This window comes from Stegostoma tigrinum, unplaced genomic scaffold, assembly GCF_030684315.1.
Source record: "Stegostoma tigrinum isolate sSteTig4 unplaced genomic scaffold, sSteTig4.hap1 scaffold_270, whole genome shotgun sequence".
NCBI lineage: Eukaryota > Metazoa > Chordata > Chondrichthyes > Orectolobiformes > Stegostomatidae > Stegostoma > Stegostoma tigrinum.
The window spans coordinates 195,008-208,519 of NW_026728199.1; the positions used below are offsets into that span (position 1 = coordinate 195,008).

At 55.7% G+C, this 13,512-nt stretch overlaps 1 protein-coding gene across 1 annotated transcript in view; it reads right to left on the reverse strand.

Annotated features, from left to right (window-relative positions):
- Positions 1-579: 579 nt before the first annotated feature.
- The window catches only part of zfpl1 (zinc finger protein-like 1), a gene marked incomplete at its 5' end in the record, with an annotated part of 69,704 nt that continues 56,771 nt past the window's right edge, over positions 580-13,512 (reverse strand). Inside the window, 5 exons of the mRNA XM_059643794.1 lie at positions 580-1,107; positions 4,710-4,851; positions 5,672-5,827; positions 6,687-6,762; positions 7,237-7,430. Of these exons, the coding sequence (XP_059499777.1) occupies positions 921-1,107; positions 4,710-4,851; positions 5,672-5,827; positions 6,687-6,762; positions 7,237-7,430 (755 nt within the window). The remainder of the gene's footprint in view (positions 1,108-4,709; positions 4,852-5,671; positions 5,828-6,686; positions 6,763-7,236; positions 7,431-13,512) is intronic.

The following is a 13,512-nucleotide window of genomic DNA, read 5'->3' on the forward strand; positions in this document are numbered from 1 at the left end:
CTTTTCTCTTACTCGCCAGTTCTGAATTTCTGGGTCTTCCTCGGGAGAACCTGGTTCGAGCTGGAAATCATCAAGTTCAGAGAGGAGATGTACTGAGGCGCCAGAGCGATGGGGGCGTGGGGGGGGAGCACAGTGTCAGCCAGACCCACCTCGGTGCAGTTCAGCCCCCAGAGGGGGTATTTAAATTCAATGTCAATAATAAAGTGCCTTATTCTTGCTATCCAAAAAGCCCCCACCCGCATCCCATCGGGGGGGGGGCAGGGGAGGGTGGAGGAACTTTCTAGCCCCCCCGAAAAAGAAAAACCCCACCTCGGGCTATTCCTCAACAGGAGGCCTCGCCGAGCTGTCTGCCCCCGCAGCAGCGATTTCCCACGTTGGGTGGTGGTGGTTTGGGGGGGGGTGGGCAGGGGATATGGAATCTCCAACTCAGTCGCAGACGTGTCGAGCCTGTTGGGAATCCAATGATTTCTGCACAGCATGATCCCACGAGAAAAGGTAATCGGGGGAGGGTGGGCTGTTGGGGAAAAGGGTTTGAGATGACATTCCCTGTCACAGATGTGGAGATTGGGGGGGGGGGGTGGCAGTAGGGGTGGTGCGGTTATCCCAGAGAAGCGAGACGGAGGGGAGAGGGTGGGTAGTCGCCCGAGGGAGGAGCTTGGACTCAGCGAAATGAGAGGCTGAGGCGGGTCGGGGGGTGTTCGAAGACGGGAGGGGGGGGGGGTTCCTGAGGCATAAGGCCCCGTCGACCTGGATGCACCACCTGCCCGGAATTGCCAACCTATGGATCCGGGCCACAGGGGACAGAGGAGGCATGACAGGGAGTCCCTCTACGCTTCCACCAACCCCAACTCCCACGCTGCCACTCTTGTCCGTCCCTACTCCTACACCACCGCACCCCCGCCCCGCCATCCCAGCCCCCACTACTCGGCCCCCACTTGCACGTGGGGGTTCTGCATCAGGTCCCAGTTCGGGTCGTTCTCCACGGACGCCCTGCCGAGCTTCGACATGACGACGAGCAGCGTGACGAAGCCCAGGATTCCGATCAGCAGGACCACCACGAAGCGCTGGAACCGGGAGAGGGGTGGCTTCCTCGCTCCACTGGCGTTCCTGGCCGGAGAGAGACAGAGAGAGAGGGTGAGGAGAGGCACTGCGACGGCCGGGGGAGTTGGGGGTGACTGCGGAGGTGCCCTCTTATAGCTTAATGCAGGAAGACAGGAGGCTCCGAGGCCCCTTCACACCTTCCGCTTCCCAAGCCTCAAATCGCATTCATCTCTCAAAATCCTTCCATTTTCCAGCGAGAATGCACTCCCTTCCCTCTCGGGAGGGGGCAGAGAATTCCAAAGGTTGTACCCACATCCCAATTCCACACCCTCCCCCGATTCTGGAACAAGAGAGTGTGGGAAGGAAGCACACTCCCCATCCCGGCAACTCTATGGGGCGGCACGGTGGCTCAGTGTGATTAGCACTGCTGCCTCACAGCGTCTGGGTCCTCAGGCTCGAACCCACCCTCGGGCAGCTGGCTGTGTCGAGTTGTGCGCGCACACGCTGATAAGGAATCATAGAATCGCCGTCAGTGCAGAAAGAGGCCGTTCGGCACAATCAGTCTACAACAACCGTCTGAAAAGCATCTCACCCAGATACTCCCCCGACCCTAGCCCCTTAACCCTGCATTTCCCACGGCCAATCCACCCTAACCCGCACATCCCTGGGCACTATGGGACAATTTAGCACGGCCAACCCACCCTAACCCGCACATCCCTGGGCAATATGGGACAATTTAGCACGGCCAATCCACCCTAACCCGCACATCCCTGGACACTATGGGACAATTTAGCACGGCCAATCCACCCTAACCCGCACATCCCTGAACACTATGGGGCAATTTAGCACGGCCAATCCACCCTAACCCGCACATCCCTGGGCACTATGGGACAATTTAGCACGGCCAATCCACCCTAACCCGCACATCCCTGGGCACTATGGGACAATTTAGCACGGCCAATCCACCCTAACCTGCACATCCCTGGGCACTATGGGACAATTTAGCACGGCCAACCCACCCTAACCCGCACATCCCTGGGCACTATGGGACAATTTAGCACGGCCAATCCACCCCAACCTGCACATCCCTGGGCACTATGGGACAATTTAGCACGGCCAATCCACCCCAACCCGCACATCCCTGGGCACTATGGGACAATTTAGCACGGCCAATCCACCCTAACCCGCACATCCCTGGACACTATGGGACAATTTAGCACGGCCAATCCACCCCAACCTGCACATCCCTGGGCACTATGGGACAATTTAGCACGGCCAATCCACCCAAACCTGCACATCCCTGGGCACTATGGGACAATTTAGCACGGCCAATCCACCCTAACCCGCACATCCCTGAACACTATGGGACAATTTAGCACGGCCAATCCACCCTAACCCGCACATCCCTGAACACTATGGGGCAATTTAGCACGGCCAATCCACCCTAACCCGCACATCCCTGGGCACTATGGGACAATTTAGCACGGCCAATCCACCCTAACCCGCACATCCCTGGGCACTATGGGACAATTTAGCACGGCCAACCCACCCTAACCCGCACATCCCTGGGCACTATGGGACAATTTAGCACGGCCAATCCACCCCAACCTGCACATCCCTGGGCACTATGGGACAATTTAGCACGGCCAATCCACCCCAACCTGCACATCCCTGGGCACTATGGGACAATTTAGCACGGCCAATCCACCCTAACCCGCACATCCCTGGACACTATGGGACAATTTAGCACGGCCAATCCACCCCAACCTGCACATCCCTGGGCACTATGGGACAATTTAGCACGGCCAATCCACCCTAACCTGCACATCCCTGGGCACTATGGGACAATTTAGCACGGCCAATCCACCCTAACCTGCACATCCCTGGACACTATGGGACAATTTAGCACAGCCAATCCACCCCAACCTGCACATCCCTGGGCACTATGGGACAATTTAGCACGGCCAATCCACCCTAACCTGCACATCCCTGGGCACTATGGGACAATTTAGCACGGCCAATCCACCCTAACCTGCACATCCCTGGGCACTATGGGGCAATTTAGCACGGCCAATCCACCCTAACCTGCCCATCCCTGGGCACTATGGAACAATTTAGCACGGTCAACCCACCCTAACCTGCACATCCCTGGGCACTACAGGACAATTTAGCACGGTCAATACACCCTAACCTGCACATCCCTGGACACTATGGGACAATTTAGCACGGCCAATCCACCCTAACCTGCACATCCCTGGACACTATGGGACAATTTAGCACGGCCAATCCACCCTAACCTGCACATCCCTGGGCACTACAGGACAATTTAGCACGGTCAATCCACCCTAACCTGCACATCCCTGGGCACTATGGGACAATTTAGCACGGCCAATCCACCCTAACCTGCACACCTTTGGACTGTGGGAGGAAACTGGAGCACTCGGAGGAAACCCACGCAGACACACGGAGAATGTGCAAACTCCACACAGACAGTCTCCTGAGGGTGGGATCGAACCCAGGTCCCTGGCGCCGTGAGGCAGCAGCCCTATGGCCCTCTGGGAGTTTGCCCTTTACATTACAGTCGTTACACAGCAACTGAGAGAGACTGGTCTGGAAACCCACTTCCTCTGCCCCCTTCCCCAACTCGTGACCATAAGATGTATGAGCAGAATTCAGCCATTCAGCCCATCTGGGCTTGGTCCGCCATTGGGCTGATCTATTTCTCAGCCCTATTCGTCAGCATTCTCCCTGTAACTCCTCTTAACCCCTAATTCCAGGGATACCAAATCTTCAACCTGGCATAACAGGTCACATTTCTAGTTAAATTCATTCACGGGGTGAGGGCATCGCTGGCCGGGCAGCATTTATTGCCCAGGGTGCAGTTCAGAGTCAATCACATCGCTGTGGGTCTGAAGTCACGTGTAGGGCCAGACCAGGTAAGGATGGCAATTTCCTTCCCTGAAGCACATTAGTTGACCAGGTTGGTTCGAGCCCACATGGGTGACGGTTTCACTGGAGGAGGAGGGGGGGTGGGTGGAGAATGGGGTGGGGGGGGGGAGAGATGGATCTCATGACAGGAGGCTGGGAAACAAGGCCAGAGGTGGCCGGGACCAAACGGGAACCAGCAGCCCCTTCCCCACCCCTGCCCGGTCACACACCTCCACCGTCCCACGTGCAAACCACGCAGCTCCCCATGCACTGCTGGGGAGCCTGCAGCCTGTGTTTGGGTGGGTAACAACCCCCCCCTGGGCAGGGTGGGGCGAGGGACAGAGAGAGAGAGACAAATATCTCGTGCACCTTGTCGCCATCCAGCGATGCCTCCTATAGTTCAACAGCTTTCAACACATAGCAAGGATTTTGAGCTTCAGATTGCACCTGTCCCCTTGATTGGTGGGGGGGGGGGGGCGCGGAGAATGTAGAGGGAGCTTTACCTGTACTGCCCTGCCCTAGGGAGTGTTTGATGGGGGAAAGAGTGTAGTGAGACCTTTACTCTGTATCTAACCCCGTGCTGCCCCTGTCCTGGGGAGTGTTTAATGGGGGGGGGCAGTGTAGAGTGAGCTTTACCCTGTATCTAACCCCATGCTGCCCCTGCCCTGGGGAGTGTTTAGCCGGGGGGTGGGAAACACAGTGCAGAGGGAGCTTTACTCCAGTCGGTACCCTGGACGTACTTGAACCACCGTGCGAACCAGCTGAGCGCCGGCCTCCGCCTGTACTTGTCGTCGTCAAAATCGATGCGGGTCTCGCTCAGTTTTGTCGCTTCCCGCGTGATGCTGTCGTAGACCTTTCGGGGCGAGGATGCCAGAGAGCTTCCTGAAACCCAGAATGGGGGCGGGCGGGCGGGGGGGGGGGGGGGGGGGGGGGGGGGGGGAGAAAAACAGGGTCACTGCGACGGAGGCGATAACTCGGTGTAAAGCGCGGGTGCTGGGGGGGTGGGGGGTGGGGGGGGGGTTGGAAAACAGCGGGGCCTAGTTCTGCCTGACCCACAGCAGCAAGAGCAAACATTTCCCCACACCCCCCCCCCCCGACCCCACCCCCTGCACCAACCACGACCGCTGAGTGTAAAATACTTCCCCAATGCCCAAAAATGTCAAAATAAAACGGGGAAACACGCCCCTCCCCACCGGGGTTCTGGGAGAGAAAGTGGGGAAACACCCGCCCGCCCCCCGCCCCACCCCCCCCCCCACCGGGTTCTAGGACAGAAAATGGGGAAACACCACCCCCCCCCCCCCATTCCCCCACCACCACCACGTTCTGGGAGAGAAAATGGGGAAACACTCTACCACCACCACCCCCTACCCCGCAGCCTCTGCACCCCTCCCCCCCTCCGCCCAACCCCAGGTCCGGGACTGGGAGCAGCGTCCCCATTCGTACATGGGCTTCTGCAGCCAGTGGACGGACAGATATCCGACTGTGGGCAGCATCACACAGGGCTGGGGGGGGGCGGGAAAGAGAGAAACGGCTTGCTCCTCGAGCAGTCTGCGGTAGGGCACCGGCGAACTGGTCCATGTGGAGCGAGCCAGGTTAGCGTCCCCTGGCACAGCAGTGACCCCGAATCCGCGCTCCCACCCCCAGAGCACCCGGCCCGGCCCGCCCCGCCCCTTCCCTGACGGAACATTCGCCCGGGACTTGCCGGTCGTCAGGGTGATGGATTCGTTGTCCGGTATCACGCTGACCATGGAAGGGCCCTCCTTCGCGGCGCCGTTGTTCAGCTCTGTGCCATACCCCTGCCGGGGGGAGTAGACCGTGCTCGGCGGGTGCTGCTGGGAGGCCTCGTCCGAGCTGGGATCTGCGGGGACAGAAACGGGGCGGGGGGGGGGAACAGTGGCGTGAGCGTGAAATCGCGGAGTTTCGCTGGACTGCCAGCCGTGCTCGGGACTCGCTGTGGGGGGACGCGGGGGGGTGGGGGGATCAGGGAAGGTGGAGGCTTCACTGAACAGAGAATAGCTGACATTGTTTTCGGGAGGTGGGAGGGTGGGAAAGGCTCAGGGCCAGCAGGTCCAGGGGGCTGGGCTGTGAGTGGCTGGGGGGCGGTGCGCACTGGTTCCCAGCAGGCAAGGGTCAGGGGGAGCGCACTGGGTCCCAGCAGGCCAGGGTCGGGGCGGGGGGGGGGGGGGGAGCGCGGTGGGGGGGGGGGGGGGGCACTGGGTCCCAGCAGGCCAGGGCCAGGGGTGGGGGCGCACTGGGTCTCAGTAGACCAGGGCCAGGTAGGGGGGGGCACACTGGGTCCCAGCAGGCCAGGGTCGGGGCGGGGGGGAGCGCACTGGGTCCCAGCCGGCCAGGGCCAGGGGTGGGGGCGCACTGGGTCTCAGTAGACCAGGGCCAGGTGGGGGGGGCGCACTGGGTCCCAGCAGGCCAGGGTTGTTGTGGTGGGGGGGAGGGGGAGGGTGGAGACTGCAACCCAGCGCAGCAAGAGAGATGATTTCTGGTGGGGAGGGGGCCGGGGAGCTGGGATACGGGTCCCGGACGGGTGATGGAAGGTGGCGGGGGGGGTGGGGGGGTTGTGTGTGTGCAGGCCTTACGTTCAGGGGCGCGCTCGGGAACGGAGCTCGCTGAGGCGGTATAGGCCAAAGCCAGAGGCTTGAGGCCTCACCGTCCCCTGGGAGGGGTGGGGTGGGGTGGGATGCTAGAGAAATGCAGCAGCTTACCCGGCAGGACTGACCAGTCAGCGTAGTCTGTGCTGTCAAGTGACTCCTGGTCATGGAGAGGTTGGATCTCATCGATCTGAAACGAGGTGGGGGCGTGGCAGGGTTAGCAATCACCAAACCAGGAGAGTCACGGCAATTCTACCCCAATCCCTCCCTGTCCCCGGGCACCGTCAACCTCCACAGGTGTCCATTCGACTGCACGGGGCATCGGAGTGGCTGCATCTCGAAGCCATTCGACTGCGCAAGGCATCGCGGCGACAGCAGCCCAGGGCAATCTGACTGCACGAGGCATTACGGTGACAGTAACCGGGGGCCATTCAACTACCTGGCAGCACCAACATGGGTCTATTTGACTGCGTGGGGCACCGCGGCAGCGGCAACATGGGTCTGTTCGACTGCGTGGGGCACCGCAGCAACCCGTGGTCATCCAACCGCGCGAGGCATCGCCAACCCACGGGATGCAGCAAGCGCACACTGTGGTCAGAAAGGGGCAATTTGGCCGCTGTGGCTTCACAGACGTGGGCACCCACCCCCCACCCACGCCCCTCACCAGCGGGAGGCCGAGCCCGACGCGCGCCCAGTTGACCGTGGACAGCTTCTCCTTGAGCACGTTGGCCACCGGGCTGACGGTATTAGCCGGGGGAAAGATCGGCCCCTTACACATGGGGCACTGGTAACCAGCTGGGGCCGTGTTCTTCGGTAACTGAGCAGCCATCTTGTTCAGGCAGGACCAGTGAAAAATATCTGTCAGAGAAAGAGAGAGAGAGAGAGAAGGGAAACATCTGCGGTCAGACCCTCTGGGAGTAACAGTCACACCCCTCATAGTAGGCAGGGGGGCGGGGGGAGGTGATGGCCTGGTGGGATTATCGCTGGGCTGCTAACCCAGAGACCCAGGTAATGTTCTGGGGATCCGGGTTCGAATCCCGCCCACGGCAGGTGGTGGAATTTGAATTCAATTTAAATAAATCTGGAATTAAGACTCTAATGATGACCCTTGTTGTAAAAACCCACCTGGTTCACTAATGCCCTTTCGGGAAGGAAACTGCCACCCTCACCTGTTCTGGTCTACATGTGACTCCAGGCCCACAGCAAGGTGGTTGACTCTGAACTGCCCTCTGGGCAATAAATGCCAGCGACGCTCTCATCCCATAAATGAATGAAGGATTTCTCGCTACACCACACAAAGCACAGAGCTTCACAAGCCCTTGGGTTGGGGGGGGTTGGGGGGGGGGGGGGGTGGAGTGGTCTGGTTTCCTCTATTCGTTCACAAAACATGGGCGTCACACCAACATTTAACCCCTGCCCCCCTCCCCACTGCCCATGTATTGCCCATCCCTAACTGCCCCCACCTCCCCGCCATTTAGTCCCCAGCTCTGCCCCCCTCCTGACTGCCATTTACTGCACATCGCTGTGGGCCTGGAGTCACGTGTAGGCCCAGACCAGGTAAGGATGGCAAATTCCTTCCCTAAAAGGGCATTAGTGAACCAGATGGGTTTTTCCTGACAATCGGCAGTGGACTCATGGTCATCATTAGACTCTTGATTCCAGGTTTAATTTAAATTCCACCGTCTGGGTCAGCAGGTCTCTGGGCTCGTGACAAAAACAGAAGTTGCTGGAAAAACTCAGCGGGTCTGGCAGGGTCCGTGGAGAGAAAAACCGAGAGGTAACACTTCAGGTCCAGGGACCCTTCCTCAGATGAACAGCCCCAGAGATAAATCCAACTTGGCCACTACCTCCCAGTGAAACCCTGGCACACGGCCCACACAGCTCAAACATACAGGTAAAGAAACAGTCACACTCCCTCTCCCTCGTGGCTCCCTCACTCCCCAACCCCAACTGCTCAAGAAGCGATAACAAAGGGTGGAGCTGGATGAACACAGCAGGCCTAGGGGCACAAAAGCTGACGTTTCGGGCCTAGACCCTTCATCAGAAAAAGGGGGATGGAGAGAGGACCTATCCCCTCCCTACCTCTCCACCTATCTTCTCCCCAACCCATCTTCGATCCACCTCCCCTTCTCTCCCGATTTATTTCAGAACCCTCTCCCCATCCCCCTCTCTGAGGAAGGGTCTAGGCCCGAAACGTCAGCTTTTGTGCTCCTGAGATGCTGCTTGGCCTGCTGTGCTCATCCAGCTTCACACTTTGTTATCTCGGATTCTCCAGCATCTGCAGTTCCCATTATCTCTGCTCAGGAAGCGCCTGTGTCTCTCTCTGCCTCGAGACTCCATGAAACGTGAAGTCGGACCTCACCCTGCCTCTGCCCAAGGCTCCAGCGGTCTGTGCTGGCAGTGGGGGAGCTTGGGGTGGGACGAACCGATTGTGAGCCTCAGCACGCAGGCCTGGAGGGTGAACCTGGCAGCTGACGCAGCAGAGAGCCCTCTGGCTCAGGCTGGCTTCGGCTGTGAACCCAGGGCTCACGGTTTCAGTTTGTCGCCTGCATTCATTCGCGCCCCTCCAGTGCAAACACACAGAAAAATCAGGTCCGCGAGCACGCAGACACAGACAGACCCAAGCACAGGCGCGGACAGGAGTCCTGTGACCACAGAGGACCCCGAAGCCAGTGACCTCGCCGACACACGCAGGGACCGACTGGCACATGTGGGTGCACCCATGCTCGCACAGACTGGCGTGCCTGCGCACACAGCCAGCAACACGTGCTTAAACTGTACCAGAAATAGAAGAGGGGCCACCCAGCCACGAACACACGCTCCAAAACGGGAACACAGGCGTGCAAGAAGACAGGGACACATGTCCGAATGGTGAAAGTAACGAGGCAGGAGAAAGTGACGGCACAAAGAGAACAGCGCGCTGCCCTGTGACACAGCACAGACACACACCAGCGCGCGCACACACACACACCGAAGCGCGTGCACACTGACACACCGAAGCGCGCGCACACTGACACACACGCCAAAGCGCGCGCGCGCACACAGACACTCAAATACACCGACACACACACACAGACACTCAAATACACCGAAACACACACACACACACACTCAAATACACCGACACACACACACTCAAATACACCGACACACACACACACACACACATAGACACTCAAATACACCGACACACAGGCGCACACACACACACACACTCAAATAAACCGACACACACAGACACTCAAATACACCGACACACACACACACACTCAAATACACCGACACACACACACACACACACACACACACACTCAAATACACCGACACACACACACACACACACACACACACTCAAATAAACCGACACACACAGACACTCAAACACACCGACACACACACACACACTCAAATACACCGACACACACACACACACACTCAAATACACCGACACACACACACACACACACTCAAATACACCGACACACACACACACAGACACTCAAATACACCGACACACAGACACACCGACACACACACAGACACTCAAATACACCGACACGCACTCAAATACGACACACACACACACACCACTCAAATACACCGACACACACACACACCCACTCAAATACACCGACACACACACACACACACTCAAATACACCGACACACACACACACACACTCAAATACACCGACACACACACACACTCAAATACACCGACACACACACACACTCAAATACACCGACACATACACACACACACTCAAATACACCGACACATACACACACACACTCAAATACACCGACACATACACACACACACTCAAATACACCGACACACACACACACACACACACACACACACACAGACAGACACTCAAATACACCGACACACACACACACACACTCAAATACACCGACACACACACACACACTCAAATACACCGACACACACACACAAATACACCGACACACACACACACACAGACAGACACTCAAATACAGCGACACACACACACAGAGACTCAAATACACCGACACACACACACACACTCAAATACACCGACACACACACACACTCAAATACACCGACACACACACACACACACACAGACAGACACTCAAATACACCGACACACACACACACACACACTCAAATACACCGACACACACACACACACACACTCAAATACACCGACACACACACACACACTCAAATACACCGACACACACACATACACACACAAATACACCGACACATACACACACACAGACACACACAGACACTCAAATACAGCGACACACACACACAGAGACTCAAATACACCGACACACACACACACACTCAAATACACCGACACACACACACACACTCAAGTACACCGACACACACACACACACTCAAATACACCGACACACACACACACTCAAATACACCGACACATACACACACTCAAATACACCGACACATACACACACAGACTCAAATACACCGACACACACACACACACACACACACACAGACAGACACTCAAATACACCGACACACACACACACACTCAAATACACCGACACACACACACACACTCAAATACACCGACACACACACACACTCAAATACACCGACACACACACACACTCAAATACACCGACACACACACACACACTCAAATACACCGACACACACACACACACACACACACACACACACTCAAATACACCGACACACACACACACTCAAATACACCGACACACACACTCAAATACACCGACACACACACACGCACACTCAAATACACCGACACACACACTCTCAAATACACCGACACACACACTCTCAAATACACCGACACACACACACACACTCAAATACACCGACACACACACACACACTCAAATACACCGACACACACACACACTCAAATACACCGACACACACACACACTCAAATACACCGACACACACACACACTCAAATACACCGACACACACACACACTCAAATACACCGACACACACACACTCAAATACACCGACACACACACACACTCAAATACACCGACACACACACACACACTCAAATACACCGACACACACACACACACTCAAATACACCGACACACACACACACACTCAAATACACCGACACACACACACGCACACTCAAATACACCGACACACACACACTCAAATACACCGACACACACACACTCAAATACACCGACACACCCACACTCAAATACACCGACACACACAAACACACAAATACACCGACACACACAAACACACCGACACACACACACACACTCAAATACACCGACACACACAAACACACAAATACACCGACACACACAAACACACAAATACACCGACACACACAAACACACACTCAAATACACCGACACACACACACACACACACACTCAAATACACCGACACACACACACTCAAATACACCGACACACACATACACAAATACACCGACACACACATACACACACTCAAATACACCGACACACACACACTCAAATACACCGACACACACACACTCAAATACACCGACACACACACACTCAAATACACCGACACACACACACTCAAATACACCGACACACACACACTCAAATACACCGACACACACAAACACACAAATACACCGACACACACAAACACACAAATACACCGACACACACAAACACACACACACTCAAATACACCGACACACACACACACACACACACTCAAATACACCGACACACACACACTCAAATACACCGACACACACATACACAAATACACCGACACACACATACACACACTCAAATACACCGACACACACACACTCAAATACACCGACACACACACACTCAAATACACCGACACACACACACTCAAATACACCGACACACACACACTCAAATACACCGACACACACACACTCAAATACACCGACACACACAAACACACAAATACACCGACACACACAAACACACAAATACACCGACACACACAAACACACACACACTCAAATACACCGACACACACACACACACACTCAAATACACCGACACACACACACTCAAATACACCGACACACACACACTCAAATACACCGACACACACACACATACACAAATACACCGACACACACACACACACACTCAAATACACCGACACACACACACACACACACTCAAATACACCGACACACACACACTCAAATACACCGACACACACACACTCAAATACACCGACACACACACACACACACACATAGACACTCAAATACACCGACACACAGGCGCACACACACACACACACTCAAATAAACCGACACACACACACACTCAAATACACCGACACACACACACACACTCAAATACACCGACACACACACACACACTCAAATACACCGACACACACACACACACACACACACACACTCAAATACACCGACACACACACACACACACACACACACCGACACACACACACACACACACACACACAGACACTCAAATACACCGACACACACACACACACACTCAAATACACCGACACACACACACACACTCAAATACACCGACACACACACACACACTCAAATACACCGACACACACACACACACTCAAATACACCGACACACACACACACACTCAAATACACCGACACACACACACACACTCAAATACACCGACACACACACACACACTCAAATACACCGACACACACACACAGACAGACACTCAAATACAGCGACACACACACACACAGACTCAAATACACCGACACACACACACACACACACACACACACAGACAGACACTCAAATACACCGACACACACACACACACTCAAATACACCGACACACACACACACTCAAATACACCGACACACACACACACTCAAATACACCGACACACACACACACTCAAATACA